Source organism: Gavia stellata, chromosome 3 (assembly GCF_030936135.1).
Source record: "Gavia stellata isolate bGavSte3 chromosome 3, bGavSte3.hap2, whole genome shotgun sequence".
Classification (NCBI taxonomy): domain Eukaryota; kingdom Metazoa; phylum Chordata; class Aves; order Gaviiformes; family Gaviidae; genus Gavia; species Gavia stellata.
Window position 1 is genome coordinate 48549558 of NC_082596.1, and position 17721 is coordinate 48567278.

At 39.1% G+C, this 17721-nt stretch overlaps 1 protein-coding gene across 1 annotated transcript in view; it reads left to right on the top strand.

The window, feature by feature from the left end:
• TRAPPC8 (trafficking protein particle complex subunit 8) overlaps positions 1–17721 on the top strand; it is a 58089-nt gene that overhangs the window by 21168 nt on the left and 19200 nt on the right. Inside the window, 11 exon segments of the mRNA XM_059836048.1 lie at positions 1119–1219; positions 4742–4847; positions 6438–6569; positions 8127–8351; positions 9415–9523; positions 10233–10427; positions 10619–10749; positions 11828–11902; positions 12583–12709; positions 13787–13944; positions 14757–15199. Of these exon segments, the coding sequence (XP_059692031.1) occupies positions 1119–1219; positions 4742–4847; positions 6438–6569; positions 8127–8351; positions 9415–9523; positions 10233–10427; positions 10619–10749; positions 11828–11902; positions 12583–12709; positions 13787–13944; positions 14757–15199 (1802 nt within the window).

The window sequence follows — 17721 nt, forward strand, 5'->3', positions numbered from 1 at the left end:
ATAAAAACTGAACAGTTAATTCTTAAAATGTGAAATGTGGAAAGGAGAATACCTAGAATGTAACCTCCAGCAAAATGGATCTTTAAACTTGTAGTCTGATAACTCAAACAGGTGTGAAATAATTTTATAATACCTCTTTTATATTTTGGCAAAGTACTTATTTGCCAGGAAGTCAAGACTATGTCACTAAATATTGTATTGTACCTTTTTTAAGACTCTTGAGGGATATAGTTTGTCATTGCTGTACTGCACTGTAAACACAGTCATTTATTAAATTCTCTTGAGATTGAAGGTATGCATGACAAATAATTTTCAATAAGATAAATGGGAACACTGGGGAAAATTAAGAAGCTTGTTTTAACAAATTTTAGAAGCTATGTTTTGTAGGCTTTAGTCTGGTTAACTTGATAAAATTTGAAACTTTGTTTCCATAGCTCTACAAAGTATTCTTGTACACTGTTCCATCTTGATGTAAAACCTGTATATAAATGTGTATTTTTGCAGTACAGACAGTTGCTCTGTATTTGGATAATCTGAAAAGTTATTTTAATTTATTAATGAATGATATGTAGAGGTCTTAATAATTAATTTTTGCAACCTACAAGTCTTAGTCTTTACTTACTGCAGAAAAACTTTGCTATCCTATCTTCACCCCATAAGGAAAGAAGTAAAATTTTAGAGTGTATATTTACTAGAGTTTCCTTGTAAGCTAAGAATATAACTTCATTTAAGCAAAACTCAGAAAACAGTCCTCATCTTAAAATAATAGTAGTGTTACTTTATCAGAAAGATTGTTCCTGCAGTAAGAAATTATCTCTTGGACTTGTAAAGCAGTACTGAATCAATGCTTCTGCATAGTGTTGGGAGTACCATCAACTGAAAACACTTCTGTGAGTGTGTATAACTCTCTTGTTGATGTCTGGTTAATTACAAGCAAAGCCACAAATAGGCCATTGTATTAAATCTTCTATCAGTTGCAGTGTTTTGCACTTTTATATGCCAGTAACTGACTAGATGAAGATCTTAAACTAGCAGCTGTTGAAACATGTTCCTCCAGCATTTTGAGGTTTACAATTTGTTGAAAAAACTACAGTGACGGTACTGAATTTCTTTTGTAGGAAATGGCAGCAGTATCAGCTTTTCTTCAGCCTGGAGCTCCTAGACCATATCCTGCTCATTATATGGAAACAGCAATTCAGACCTATCGAGATATCTGCAAGTATGTTGTTTACTCTCATACTGATCCAATGAAAGTTGAAAGACCTGGTGGCTTAACTTTCTTTCCCTGCACAGTGATAGTGCCAGATGACTAAAAGATCACAGAATGATGGTAACTTTTTAAAGAGTAAGGTTATGTTAGTTTATCTAGGATAACATGGAAGGGGATCTATGATGTTGTTAACAGAGTGCTTATTAAGCTTGTGTATTGGATTTACCTGATAAGAATTTGGTTGTGGGATGGCTTCTGTGAGAAGACAGCAGAAGCTGCCCCCATGTCAGACAGAGACGGTTTTCACCCAGCTCCAAAATAGACCTGCTGCTGCCCAAAGCTAAGCCTGTCAGCAATGCTGGTGGCGCCTCTGTTAACATACTTAAAGGGTAAAAATAGCTGTGTAGTAGCTGTGAGAGTGGAGTGAGAAAATGAGAGAAACAGCCCTGCAGACACCAAGGTCAGTGAGGAAGGAGGGGGGAAGAGGTGCTTCCCTGGAGCCCATGGAGAAGACCATGGTGAAGCAGGTTGTCCTTGTGCAGCCCATGGAGGACCATGGTGGAGCATGGATCCACACTACAGCCTGTGGAGGACTCAGTGCCAGAGCAGGTGGATGAGCCCTGAAGGAAGCTGCAGCCTGTGGAGAGCCTATGCCAGCACAGGTTCCTGGCAGGAGCTGTGAGCTGTGGAGAATGCAAGCTGGAACAGTCTGTTCCTGAAGAACTGTACCTTCCTCTGAGCTCAGGATTGGTGTATCTGTAAGAGAAGAAATCAGGCAAGGGAACCAGGAGACCTGCATGGTTGAGCAAGGAGCTTCTGAAAAAGCTCAAGTGGAAGAAGGAAGTTTACAGTACGTGGAAGAAGGGACTGACCACTTGGGAAGATTACAAGAATGCTGTCAAAGTATGCAGGGAGGAAACGAGGAAAGCTAAGGCCTCCTTGGAATTAAACCTGGCAAGGGATGTCAAGGTCAACAGGAAGGGTTTCTTCAAGTACCTGGGTGGCAAAAGGAAAACTAGAGAAAATGTGGACCCGCTCTTGAATGGGACAGGTGCCATGGTGACAGATGATGCAGGCCAGCCCTCAGGAGTCCCAGACTTTGGAGGTAACAGAGAAAGTCTGGAAGAAGGAAGATTTTTCCCTTGGTTGAGGAGGATCAAGTTAAAGACCAATTAAGTAAACTGCACATGCACAAGTGCATGGGTCCTGATGGGATGCACCTGCAAGTGCCAAGGGAGCTGTCAGAATTCATTGCTGGGCCACTCTCCATCATCTTTGAAAGGTCCTGGAGAACAGGTGAAGTGCCTGAGGACTGGAGGAAAGCCGGTGTCACTCCAGTCTTCAAAAAGGGCAAGAAGGAAGACCCAGGAAACTACAGGCCAGTCAGCCTCACCTCCATCCCTGGAAAGATGATGGAACAGCTCGTTTGGGCGTCATCTCAAAGCATCTGGAGGAAAAGAGGGTTGTCGGAAGCAGTCAACATGGATTCACCAGGGGGGAGGTCATGTCTGATCAATGTCATAGCCTTCTACGATGGCGTGACTGTATGGAAAGATGAGGGGAGGGCGATGGATGTTGTCTACCTTGACTTCAGCAAGGCTTTTGACACAGTCTCCCGCATCACCCTCATAGGCAAGATTAGGAAGTGTGGGTTAGATGAACGGACAGTGGGGTGGGTTGGAAACTGGCTGATAGATAGAACTCAGAGGGTTGTGATTAGTGGCACAGAGTCTAGTTGGAGGTCTGTAACAAGTGGTGTTCCCCAGGGGTCAGTACTGGGTCCAGTCCTGTTCAATGTATTCATCAATGACCTGGATGAAGGGATAGAGTGTGCCCTCAGCAAGTTTGCTGGTGACACAAAACTGGGACGAGTGGTGGACACACCGGAAGGCTGTGCTGCCATTCGGCATGACCTGGATAGGCTGGAGAGTAGGGCAGAGAGGAACCTTATGAAATTCAACAAAGGCAAGTGTAGGGTACTGCACCGGGGGAGGAATAACCCCATGCATCAGTACAGGTTAGGGGCTGACCTGCTGGAGAGCAGCTCTGTGGAAAGAGACCTGGGGGTCCTGGTGGACAACAGGATGACCATGAGCCAGTGATGTGCCCTTGTGGCCAAGAAGGCCAATGGCATCCTGGGGTGCATCAAGAAGAGTGTGGCTAGCAGGTCGAGGGAGGTTATCCTCCCCCTCTACTCTGCCCTGGTGAGGCTGAATCTGGAGTACTGTGTCCAGTTCTGGGCTCCTTGGTTCAAGAAGGACCGGGAGCTGCTGGAGAGGATACAGCAAAGGACTACAAAGATGATTAGGGGACTAGAACATCTTTCTTATGAGGAGAGGCTGAGGGACTTGGGTCTTTTTAGTGTGGAGAAGAGAAGGCTGAGGGGGGGATCTTATTACTGCTCAGAAATACTTAAGGGGTGGGTGCCAGGAGGATGGAGCCAGTCTTTTTTCAGTGGTGCCCAGTGACAGGACAAGAGGTAATGGGCACACACTTGGTCATAGGAAGTTCCACCTAAACATGAGGAGGAGCTTCTTTATTTTGAGGGTGGCAGAGCACTGGAACAAGCTGCCCAGAGAGGTTGTGCAGTCTCCTTCTCTGGAGATACTCAAAACTCGCCTGGACGCATTCTTGTGCAATCTGCTCTAGGTGAACCTGCTCTGGTGGGGCGGGTGGACTAGATGATCTCCAGAGGTCCCTTCCAACCCCTATCATTCTGTGATTCTGTGATACCCTGTGGAAAGCACCCATGCTGGAGCAATTCTTGAAGAACTGTATCTGTGGGAGGGACGCCACACTGGAGCAGGGGAATAGCGTGAGGAGGAAGGAGCGGAAGAGATGAAATGTTATGGAACTAACCGCAACTCCTTTTCCCTGTTCCCCTGCCCCTCTTGGTGGGGAGGAGGAGGAGGTAGAAGAGTTGGGAGTGAAGTTGAGCCTGGGAAGGAGGAGTTGGGGGTAAATGGTTTAGTTCTGTTTTTATTTATCATTATCCTATTCTGTTATTAATTGGCAAAAAATTAATTTAATCGTCACACAAACCAAGTCTGTTCTGCCTGTGACTGTAACTGGTGAGTGATCTCCCTGACCTTATCTTAGCACATGAGCTTTTTAATCTAATTTTCTCCCCCTGTCTTGCTGAGGAGGGGGTGTGATAGAGCAGCTTGGTGGGCACCTGATACCCACTAAGGTCAACCCAGCACAACTTGTTTCTGGCTGTTGGGCTGCTTGTTTATCAGATCATTTAGTTGGTTGGATCATTTTAGTTGGTATGACTCTAAATACAATACTGTCCTCAAAATGCTCTCTAGCTTTTAATTTTGAAAAGCTGCTGTTACAGTAGGATAGGACATTTAATGTGTCAATCAGTGTGTGGTTGTTTTGCAGGGGATGAACTTTCATATATTTTACTTTAAGAAGGATAAACAATGGAACATCAGTCTGTGATAAGGAGAAAATTTATCAGATTTGAGGTGAAAAGTTTTTTCCATGGTTTATTTTGATAAATAATACATTATGTTTTTGCTTTAGGAACATGGTTCTGGCTGAACGCTGTGTGCTGCTTAGTGCTGAAATCTTAAAAAGTCAAAGCAAATATTCAGAGGCAGCTGCTCTTCTGATTCGTTTAACCAGTGAGGTAAAACACTTAGTAGCTTTTTCTGCTCTTGCCCTCCCCCCAATCTGTTTACTTACTAAGCACTTCTAGGTTACATTCTAATTATTGTCCTATGATATTTTCTAGCCAAAGATAGCAAATGAGCTGGTACAAAGCATGAAGTGAAGAAAACTGTTTACACTGCAAGTGAAGAAACTAGTACTGTTGTTATTTTTCTTTCTAGTCAAGTGACTTGCTTGACTTCTTTAAATGTGCTAAATGTGCATTTGTTTTCTTTGGCTTTGTGGCTTTATAACTAATTTTCTTTGACATCTGCTTAGCTCTTGTATGTCACACTTTCAGTTTAAGAACTCATGGGTTAAAAGTATTAGCATGGCTTGCTAGAGCCATAATAGGTGCTATCCCACATATAATCAGAAGTTCTCTGGTTTAAGTAACTAAGGCATTACTGTAGCTCAGCTGTTATGAATCATTAGACTCTTACTGTGTAAGTGAAAGCTAGTCTGAAGACTTCTGTAATATTAATTGGTGGAAATTAAGCATGGAATTAGCTTCTAACAGCCGAGAAAGTATCTTGCTTGAAAAGGAGTGAAACAAATGTAATACCAGTAGTAGTATAGCATTTTCTGTGTAGCTCGGAGGAGAGTCTAACTGGCAGTTAGTTCTGGCTTTGTGGCCAGCTGCACTAGATGTGATGCTTCTGAAACTTTTCCTGGGACAGATGAAGCGTGGAATAAATTTGCTTAGTTCTGTAAGTTTCTCTCTCAAGTGTCTTTGTAGCTTCATTCTTGCCCTTTTGACTTAAGCTTGCTACCAAAATTTATGTGAGCAGTGTAAGTTATTTAAGTAAGGAATTTAAATACTATTGGCTCTGCACAATCATTTTATGACTTAAAATTTTATGTAGTATGCTTGTGGTGCCTTTTGGCAGTTGCAAGGAAAATCTTCATGGGATACTATATTGTTGTCTTTGTGTCTGGACTACAAACATACTCTTACTTGGACATCACTGACAGCATGGAGTTCAATTGTGCTAAAATCAAGTAGATTCTGTTCTGATTGGTTGAAGTAATATAGCTCTGTCTTGGCATGAGAAGGGGGTAATAAGAAATTGTACATCATTAAGAAATCATCCTTGGTTCTTGTGATACAAATTCACTAAGTTCCATTGCTCCCTCTATTTTTCCTTTATCCTGTTAAAGCTCTTATTTTTTGTTTCTAGCCTTAATATCTGCAGGGGGAGGGAGGGGAAAAGGTAGCAGAGTGCTTCAGAGGTAATGGTAAGTGTTAGAAACTGTAGCCTGAGTAACTGAAAAAGCAGAAAATACTTCTTTTGTCATTCATACTGAAACAGGTTTGATACATAAATCTCTCCACTGGAAAAAAATACCAGTGCGTTTGGTGTTGAACACTATACATATAACAAAGTGAAAAATACTTTTCTTTTCTTTTATATGCACACATATACATACAATGTTTGTATATAAAAGAATCTTCAACTTCACAGCACTGTTATGGCTTACTGTCCCTGTTAGCATTAAAACGAGGCCACTGTTATCTTTATGTTTGTATTCAACTTTGAGGCTAATTCTCCTTTTTACTTTTAAATAGGATTCAGATCTTCGCAGTGCACTTCTGTTGGAGCAGGCAGCCCATTGCTTTATAAACATGAAAAGTCCCATGGTTAGAAAGTTTGCATTTCATATGATATTGGCGGGCCATAGATTTAGTAAAGCAGGCCAGGTAAGTATTGTCTTTCTGCATGGACAATATGCCAGTTATTTAATACTTACTCTGAAAAACATGTTAAATGTGTCATTAGTCTGGAAAAAGATGCTTGGCTTCTGATGCTTTTGTGTTAGTCAAAAGTATTCAGCTCTGGGATCTTCTGAAAATTACTTCTGTATTGATCAGCTTATTCTTTTACTTCTGTATTTGAAGTAATGCTGAAGATCACTGACTTGAAACTTAAGTGATGTGTGTTTTCATTTCTGGGTCTCAATTTTATACACAGTGAAATACAAGGCTTATTATTTGGGTAAAGGAGCATTTTTTACTCTTGAGATAAGAGTGAGTTGCAGGAGTTAGGGATTTGTTAAACTCTTAATTTATTAGAATAACAGCAAAATTTAGATGTCTTTTTCCTGGTGCCTTAACCATATGCGTTTTAGTGGAGGTGCAGGTGTGTGAACAGTTACTACAAGACAAACTAAAGCATCTAGATGTGGCACTGAGGGACATGGTTTAGTGGGCATGGTGGTGTTTTGTTGATAGTTGGACTTGATGATCTTACAGGTCTTTTTCCAACCTTAATGATTCTGTGATCTCTTTATGGCTGCTTAGACTTAAGTAGCAACTAAACCAACACAAATTAGATTGTTTTTACTTCAGTTCACATTCCTGTACAGGCAGCTGTAACTGTGGTAAATAAACTCAAAGTTTGTTGGACATAACTTGTGTACTTTATTTCTGCCTCAGTTGTGGGATAGACTCTCTAAAGATAGCTTGTGCTTAACTCCTGATGAGGTTAGCCACCGGAGTTCATTTATGGGGCTGTCCCTGAATACAGTCAATTTCAGTTTACTGATAAACTGCAAACCTGTGATCGAAGTAAGTTTGTATTGCAAATCAATTATACAGGAGAACCCAGGCATCAGAATTCTGTCTGAAACAAGTCCTGTGGTCTTGAGGGGGTGTTTTCCCACTCCACCCTATTTTGTTTTTATCATCCTGGTAAGGACCAAAGGAAGTATTATTGTAGTCTTGGCTTCTGTATTTAAAATGACATCTGTGAAGAATTGTAGGAGTATTCACTGTAGGAGTATTGGCATGGATTTTGTCCCAAGTGTGTCTACTGAACAACAATTGACTGGAAGTGTCACACTGAAATTTCAGTTACAGAAGTGAAATGAAACATGTTAAACCTAGCTTATGTGCTGAGGCTTGGCTGTAGAGCTCTGTAGATTTTAGCAGTCAGTCCTAAAGCAACACAGAACGCTATTTTAAAAGCAGTCTTCTCTTGTTTGCTTTTTTAACTTACTGCCTGTTATACTAATCTTTGAAAACATGAACTTAATCTGCAGGCTAGGCTCTGTATTGTAGGAACCAAGACTTCTGTGCTTAGACTAATGTTGACCAGATGCTATGAGGTATAGTTCTGCAAACATTACACTTACGTAGTGGGTCATGTGTGGTAAAAACTTCAGTAACTTATCTGACTTACTATTCAGTCTTCCTAATATTACAATGAGTGGTTAATGAGATTATTTGAGAAATTAACTTGTTTGGTTTTTCTTGCAGAAAAAACATGCCTTACGTTGCTACTGTCAAGCCATGCAGGTTTACAAAGGGAAAGGCTGGTCTCTTGCAGAAGACCATATTAACTTCACTATTGGTCGCCAGTCCTTTACGCTTCGTCAGCTTGACAATGCTGTGTCTGCCTTCAGGCATATTTTGATCAATGATAGTAAACAACCTCCAGCTCAGCAAGGAGCTTTTTTAAGAGAATATCTTTATGTTTATAAGGTAAATGATTTTTCATTGTCTTTATTCCTTGAGTAATCAGTAATTTTATTACCAGTGATTTTCTGTTAAGTCACGAAATGATTTTGTCATACCTGCTTTGTTCCAGGGTTGTTCTTCAATCTAGTTAATGTGTTCATTTTTCACTTTAGTCTTCAAAAAACGAAGTATGCTGCACCTCATGTGTACTTCCACTGATGGGTATTAGTGTGACTCTTTGTATGTGTTTTTATTACAGTAAAATGAACTCTTCCTTTTGAGGGTCATGGCTGAATTGCAGCTTGTGATACTTCAGTTTCTTTTAGAGGAAGCAGATCTGGTTTGTTTTGATCAGTTTATAGTGATTTTTGAGGCTTTTGATAATAAACATTTTATAAAGACTAGGTAGCTCAGTCGCTTTTTCTGGTGCTATAAAGTACTCCCCAACAATGTTGTAGTGAATTTTACTCTTTGATATGGGTTTTTATAGACTAAGTCACCCATCAAGTTGGCTGTAAGTTCGTGACTGATTCTGGATTGTAGTATACCATGTACATTATGGGGTGTTTAGTGCTGATATCACCACACAACTTGCAGCCGTGTAGTTACTTACTGTCTTTTAAAGCTTGTAAACAGAATTTCTGTGGTGTTTGCTAGGTTGTGGTAGACTTTACTCAAAACTGGTGTTTGAGTACACAGCTCAGCTGTGGTGAGAGTCTTGTGTAATGGTAGTGGTGTAGTGAATGTAGTTTATCAAATTCTGAGTTAGAGAGTCAAGCTTTGCATCAAATAAAGCTTATAATAGCCATGCAGCCACAATAGTGATTAGAGTGCTGGATTAAAATCATTGTCCTTTTTCAGACTTTAACTCTTACTGAAGAGAAAAATACTACTTCAGACTGTCAAAGCAGAGGAAACTATCAAAACAGTTAATTGAAATTATTCATTCCATCTTAAAAATACTATCTGTTCAAACCTTGAGTGCTTATAACTTGGTTTCCGTATCATTCAGTCATTGGTAATGTATGGCATGGACATCATGTATTTGCATAATGGCATGACACTCTGTTTTCCTCTTTTGCTCTAGAACGTAACCCAGCTGTCACCTGATGGTCCCTTACCACAGCTTCCTTTACCGTATATTAACAGTTCAGCAACCCGTGTTTTCTTCGGGCATGATCGAAGACCAGCAGAAGGTTAGAACATTTTATGTAATCAGATTAAAGTCCTGTATATATGGAACCAAAATATATGCAAGAGTTGGTGTTATTTTAAAAAAAAAGTAATTTATCATTATGTAAAACTAATGTGACAAGGTAACTTCTTAAATAAGGTATCAAAAGAAAAGCTTAAGCTTAGTATCTACTTGCTAGATGTTTTCAGACTTCCTGTGTAAATATGAAATCTGCATATGCAGATGCACTGACTTCCACTGTTTTTCATAGCTGGAAGGCTTCAATGCAAGTCTGTAACGAACTTCATGAAAGGGGTTATTAATGCTTTAGCAAATGCTAGATGCTAGTGCCAATGCTAGAAGTTATCTTTATGGTTAACTTTCTCTTGGATTAAATGTTTGAAACACTGCGATTCCTGAATGTAAAGTAAGCTGAGAGGAAATTCTTATATAAACCAGGGCTGTAAGCTGAGTATACCATGTAGCATACTAAAATATTGGAATTACACAATTTGCAAATAGAAGTATACTCAAATTATCCTCATATTGTCTTCTGTGTGTGTTTCAAAATGTCTTACAAGTCACTGACTTAAATCAATTGTAACATAAAAATGATAGTGTCTGAGAACTTAAAATATTTTAACAATACTTACAAATTGCCAGTGCAGCCCTCTGTTGCAATTGTTGCATGCCACTGTTCTCATCTTCTAAGATTGCCTTACTCATACTAGGTGAAAAGCAGGCAGCTACGCACGTAAGTCTGGATCAGGAGTATGACTCTGAATCATCGCAACAGTGGAAGGAACTTGAGGAGCAGGTTGTTTCTGTGATAAATAAAGGAATAATACCTTCAAACTTTCAACCAACACAGTTCTGTTTAAACCGCTACTCAGATAACTCCAGATTTCCACTTGCTGTGATAGAAGGTAAAGTTAAAATTTATACTCTTCAGAAATAAAGTGAGTTAGATAAATTTGTACAGTATTTCCTGTGTTATTGTAGATTTAAACCAACGTTCTTGTGCAAGTTGTTTGCACAAGAATGCTTTGAGTTAGCTGAACCTTCAGATTGTGGTGAGATAGTCTGTTGTCATTATTTTCTTGCACTTTTTAAATAGAACCAATAACTGTAGAAGTGTCTTTTCGAAATCCTCTGAAAGTTCCACTTCTTTTGACTGACCTTTCATTACTGTGGAAATTTCAACCTAAAGACTTCAATGCAAAGCATGCTGGAGAAACAAAAGAGCTGGTAAGAAAAGCTTCATCCTTTTTTCGACCAAAACCAAACAGCCACAGTTATGGAATATATATTAACAGAAGTCTTCAAAATTCTGTAGTATAAAAACATCTGGTTTAAGTGTAAATTTAAAAAAAAAAAAGGAAAAAAAGTAGCTAGTGAATTTTTTTATACATTATTTACATTTTCCTAGATCCATAGGGCACAAAGGAGCCAAGTTAACAAAAGTAATGAGTATTGTAAAGCTTAATGCAAAGCAAAATACTTCCAACATTTCATTGTCTGTGTACTGCATCTATTTTGAGTCACACTAGCCTTGACCAGCAGAAATGACTTGCAATGTCAATAGTTCTATTAGCAAATACCTTTTTCTTACTTAAGCTACTAGAGCTACTCTATGTAGTGAAATGTGTGTTGTGAAAAACTGTGCTGGTATGACATAGGAACATCTTGGTATCTCGATTATAAGAAATATGAGAATTTTTAACACAATGTTTTGAATACTTTAGATAAACTACTTACTACTGTTCAAGTTAACACTTCAACTAATACTGTCAAAACTTCCCTCTGAAAGACTGTTCTCACATTCATATTTTTAAGGTTTTAGTATGTTCTAATACTGAATATTACAGTAAATTCCTTAATAATTTGGTTTCCTGGCCAAAAGCATTTGCAACATAGCGTTCTCTAAAGGTGCTGTAAGCATTTGCCAGAGTTATAAACATGGTTTCATATAAATAGGTCTCAAGGATTACCATACGCTTTCCCTTCTGTTCTGAACTGCTACTTCAATGATATGATAAATACTTCTGTGAGTATCGGTGAAATTGATTAGGAATGGTTACAGTTTATAGTGATAAATCTTAGATTTCTCTCTTAAGTAAATGTTTACTGAGGTCTCTAGCTGCTTCTTTATTTCAGAAAGCCTGAGAAGCTAGGAATACAGCACCTGCTGGTCCTAACTGTCTGCAGCTTGAAATTTGTATGCTTTTTTCCCTTGAACACTTTAGGAAAGGTGTGGGAAGTAATATTTATGGCACTCTTTCTGCCTAGGAGTAATAGTATCTGAAAAACTGTTCCTTCTTTTCAGGGAACGTGTGATGATGATATGATAGGAACTGAAGCAATAGCAGAATTCTTAATTAGTAGTGAGGAGACAAAAGTGGTAAGTACTTTGTTTTAAAAATCATCTTTTCAGTGTTGAAATTTAGGGTGGAGTTCAGACTTGTTATGATCTGAACTTAATGCTGAACTTAAAGTGTTACTGATGCATGAAGTACTGGAACTTCTGAATCTCAGCAGTGTGTATAAATATCTGAAGGGAGGTTGTGACAGGACGGGGGCAGTAGGCACAAACTGAAACACAAGGAGGCTCTATCTGAACATCAGGAAAACTTTTTTACTGGATGAGCACTGGGCATAGGCTGCCCAGAGAGATTGTGGAGTCTCCATCCTTGGAGATATTAAAAGCCATTTGGACATAGTCCTGGGCAGCTGCCTCTAGGTGGTCCTACTTCAGCAGGCGAGTTGGACAAGCTGACCTCCAGAGGTCCTTTCCAACTTCAACCATTCTGTGATTCTGCCTCTGCTAAAGTTAATTTTTGTTACAGTTTAGGATTTTTTTCCTAATGTAATGAGCATCTCTCAGCTGTGGACTGGTTTGATAAATTCTAGGTATATGAAATTTTGAATCCAGTAAATGACCTGTAGTTTTTGTATGCAGTTACATCTGACATAACTATAAAGGAAATGTAGCTGTGAGTGTCTTTAGCCATTGGACATTTAAATGTTAATAATACTTTTTTCTAGTAGCAACAACAACAAAAATTTAACATATCTCCACAGGCAAGACTGAAGCTCTTTCCCCGTCAAACAGGGGAGCTACATATTCTGGGAGTCGTTTATAATCTTGGCACTGTTCAGGGTGCTGTGACATTAGATGGGATAGATCCTTCTATTGGATTACAGACAGGTAAGTGTATTATTCCCTGAAGTTGTGTGTCTCTGGAAGGCGGAGACATGGCTTCTGCAGACTAGAGCTAAATTCTAGTGTTCAACGTTTGACTGTCATGATGCAAGGCTTTCCTTCAGGTAAGGATACAGAAACAAGGGAAACAACTGGAACAGGGAAAGAATGAATTGGCACCTATAGGAATCCTATGAGAAAGGAATTAACCTCTGGCAAACCCATACTTATTGTTCCTTTTAAATCTGTGGAAATGCTGAACCCATTAAAAAAATTTTAAATATTCCATCTATGCTATGTTGAATCTATAACAACTTTCATTGACTCTTTTGCCATTCATTTTTCTTCTGGGTCTTTTCACTTTGTTAGCTTTCAACTTTTGTCTAAATGTTGCACTGATTCTTTACATAGATTCCCAAATTTAAATTTGGCTGATACAATTTTTTTTAGCATCTTGATTTTATTTGGTTCTCTTTCCTTTATGTTAATATATAAATGGCTTACTAATTGCATGTTACTTGATCTGTTTTGTTGAGTCATTCATCTGAAACTGTCTTTCAAAGGGAAAATTGAGTTGTTGGAGGAAATGGGGATTAAAGCACATGTTTGCAAGATGTCTAAAAGAAATAAAGCAGCTTGTTTAGCTATCTACAAACTGGAAACCTTTGGAATAAAAAAAAAAACATTTGGAGAGTGGTGGCCTGTCTTTGAAGGAAATGTTTTGGGTGACTTTTCCAGCTTGGCAGAAATTGGAAAAGGAAATAAATACGTCACCTTCATGCTTGGTGCCGCGCCACCCCCCAAGTTGTAGTCAAACTATTAAAGGGCAGAGTAAAGAGTAAGTCCACAACAATGGATAACGAGCTGTCTGAACTTGCAATAGCAATGACTTATGTGTGACAGTAAGCTTTGAATAGTGTTTTTGTCAGCGATGCTGCTTAACCAATGAATGCTGTATGTACCCAAAACTAGAAAAATAATTTTGATTTTTGAGATTGGGTTGGGAGCTTTGGATCACTTTTCAGAAAAAAGTTAGGAATTACTTTTAAAAAAAAAAATAAAACTTTTTAAAAATTGTTTCAGGAAAGTTTGTCTCTAATGGGTTATCTGTACGAGGACGACAAGATTTAGAAATCCAAGGGCCTCGACTTAATAACACAAAAGAGGAAAAAACATCTATTAAGTATGGACCTGATCGACGTTTAGATCCCATTATTACAGAAGAGATGCCTTTGTTGGAGGTATGTAGCTACTTTCTACTGGCAGTTTTGAGCAAATAGCTGAATCCAGAGCTTATAAATGTAATTCTAACAATTAAGTCTTAGACTTCATTAATGCCTAAATCTTTCCAGTTAATTTCTGATCTGTCAGTTCCAAACTTGTGTGGGTTTTTTTTAAGTGAAACTTGAAGCCTCCAGATTAATAGCCTTGTGAAATTTTTATATTCCCTTTAGAATTTTAGTTGGCAACAGCTTTTATAGCCAAATTTCAAGGAACAGGCAAAGAAGGTTTTTTTGTTTGCTTGCCATTAATCTAGGATAGTTCTTCAGGTTGGTTAATTAAAACATAATGGTTTTCCTTACTAGGGTTATTGAAATGGTCTGACTAACTGGTTAATGACAACACTCTATAGAATAGAATATTTCAGTTGGAAGGGACCTACAACAATCATCTAGTTCAACTGCCTGACCCCTCCAGGGCTGACCAAAAGCTAAACCATGTTATTAAGGGCATTGTCCAAATGCCTCTCAAACACTGACAGGCTTGGGAACACCTCTCTAGGAAGCCTGTTGCAGTGTTTGACCACCCTCTTGGTAAAGAAATGCTTCCTAATGTCCAGTCTAAACCTCCCCTGACGCAGCTTTGAACCATTCCCATGGGTCCTATCACTGGGTACCAGGGAGAAGAGCTCAGCACCTCCCTCTCCACTTCCCCTCCTCGGGAAGCTGTAGAGAGCAGTATAGTTTAAATGTCAGTTGTTGCTGTTTTCATGCGCTTTTGTAACTTTGCTCAAAGTTCAGGTTTTTCTTTTCTCCTGTTCTCTCCCATGCAGGTGTTCTTTATAAATTTTCCTACAGGGCTTCTCTGTGGAGAAATCAGAAAAGCATATGTGGAATTTGTGAACGTAAGCAAGTGTCCTCTTACTGCATTGAAGGTTGTGTCCAAGCATCCAGAATTTTTTACTTTTGGTGGAAATACTGCTGTTCTAACGCCACTAAGTCCTTCAGCTTCTGAAAACTGTAGTGCGTACAAGACTGTTGTGACGGATCCTACCTCTGTGCGTACAGCACTGCTATCTTCAGCTTCTTCTGTGGACTTTGGGGTTGGCACAGGAGGTCAGCCTGAAGTAATACAGGTCCCACTTCCCGATGCTGTTCTTCTTCCTGGGGCTTCAGTGCAGCTGCCAATGTGGTTACGGGGACCAGATGAAGAAGGTGTTCATGAAATTAACTTTTTGTTTTATTATGAAAGTATTAAAAGACACTCAAAAATGTGGTAAGTTTTTGTCTACTTCTTTTCTGAGATCTTTAGACACATGAATGTTGTAAGCATAAATGTAAATCTTGGTGAATTTCTGTCAATTGCTGTGGTGATGTAAAAGTGCCTGTTATCTGCTATTCTAAGCAATAATTTTTTTCTACTATATGATCTAATTTCCATATGAAATTATATAGCCTACACTGCTTCCATCAAAGTGGCAATTATTAAAATAATTTAATAGAAGGAGGGTTAATGGAATGCTGTTAAGCAAATTCTGTTCATATTTAGTTTCTCTGGAAGCACATCTTCCTGAGGCATAGGGGAAAAATCATTACTTAATTTGTTTCTGCATGTTATAAAAAAATCTTGTCTACTTTGAACAACAGATTTTGTTCTTAGTTAAAACGTGGTTAGTAATTGTATTATGATGAAAGTTACTCTCTTTGGAGGAGTTAAATACCAAGTGTGACTTGCATGCTGTTGTATAGTTCCTTTTTGGACCATTTCAAGACAGTGGACAGTCAAGTTTGAGACCAGAAGCTAACAAATAGTGCTTTCTTTGAACTTTACTTGAAAGGTACCAAGTTGACTTTTTATGTCGTTTATTCCCAAGTCCCACCCATGTCCCATGCTAAGAAGGTTCAGGAGATAACTTTTTTGAGAAACCTGTTCTTCAAAGATTCTGGGATGAATAGGCCTTTCTTCAGGAAGTGAAGAGATCAGCCTTCAAGGAGTAGTGTAGCAGTCTAGCAAACAGCCAAATTCAGAAATGAAGACTCTCTCTTTATCCCTCTCTTTCAGTCTTCTGCAAATACTGTTCTTACATTGCTACCTTATAGCTATTAAAGCTGAGAAAAAGTTGCAACAGGCTTTATCTAGACTTAGTTTTTAGCCCACTAAGAATACTGGTCACAGACTTAATAAATGTTAAATTTTCTGGGAGATGAATTTTGTTATGGAGCTGTGTGTGCTGGATTTGTTTGTCTGGAGAATGTGCAGAAGCATAAGAAGCAGTGCAGAGTAGAGTGGATCTGTAATCAGGGCTGGGGACCTGGTGTCGTGGTTTAACCCTAGCTGGCAACTAAGCACCACACAGCTGCTTGTTCACTCTCCCCTGGTGGGATGGGGGAGAGAATCAGAAAGGTAAAAGTGAGAAAACTCATGTGTTGGATAAAGACAGTTTAATAGGTAAAGCAAAAGCTGTGCACGCAAGCAAAGCAAAACAAGGAATTAATGCACTGCTTCCCATTGGCAGGCATCTCCAGGAAAGCAGGGCTCCATTTGTGTAATAGTTACTTGAGAAGACAAATGCAATCACTCCAAATGTCCCCTCCTTCCTCCCCCTAGTTTTATTGCTGAGCACGAAATGATATGGTATGGGATATCCGTTTGGTCAGTTGGGGTCAGCTGTCCCACCTGTGTCCCCTCCCAACTTCTTGTGCCTACTCCCCCAGGCAGGGCGGTGTGAGAAGCTGAAAAGGCCTTGACTCTGTGTAAGCACTGCTCAGCAGTAACTAAAACATCCCTGCATTACCAACACCTGTGTCCAACACAAATCCAAAATGTAGTCCCTTACTAGCTACTGTGAAGAAAATTAACTTGATTGCAGCCAAAACCAGCATACCTGGTCTCTATACTTACTATACATATTCAGGATAATGGTGGGGAGCAGGGCTACTTCAGATGAGCTCTGGTCACATGGACTGAATGTCTGCTTGTGGCTGGAGCTGGTTTTCCAGGCTAGTTCTGACAAAGAAACCAAGTTCACATGCTGTGAGACTGCTCTGTAATGTAAACCAGAGTAAGTTGAAGATGGTCAGGAGAGTGGGCCAGCAGTGTATTCTTGAAATCAAACTAAGTCATGCAAATGCACCCTTTGTTTAGATTTTTCTGTAGCTTCTGAAATGCCAAAGTTAACTTTTCGTTCGGCTTTAAGCTAGTCTGTAGGAATAGGGAATTTGTCCCCCTACAAAGTAGGGTTTTTTCTTCCCTTTTTTAAGAACAGAAATTATTTCTCCTCTGAGTTCATAGTATTCAGGAAGTGAGGTGTTTCAGAGATGGAAGATGGTTGTTTTGGGGAATATATTTGTTCCCTATTGTATTGAAGTTTCCAGGGGAACTTAAGCAATGTGATCTTGTTTAACAGTACTCTTTGTAGACTGACCATAGCTTTTAAATTTTCAAAAAATTATTTGTTCCACTTCAAAGCTATACAGACATCTATATATCTGCCTGAAGATTAACTGCAAAACTGTTAAATTTATTCTGTAGATTGTGATATTATGTGAAGTAAAGTTTGGGAAACCACTGATTTCCCCTCCCAAAATGAGTATTGCATGATGCCTTAGCATATTTAGTAGGTAATGCATATTAAACTTTTACATGCCTCTAATGTTTAGAAGTGGAAGTTATGGTAACACAAAGCTTTTCTATGTGGGAAAAGCTCATGTGTTTTGATAGTGTCCAAGAATGGAAGTTTAGTCATCTTCAGAAAAACAGGAAGATAACTTTTACAAAAAGCTTGCTGGCCTGGAGGT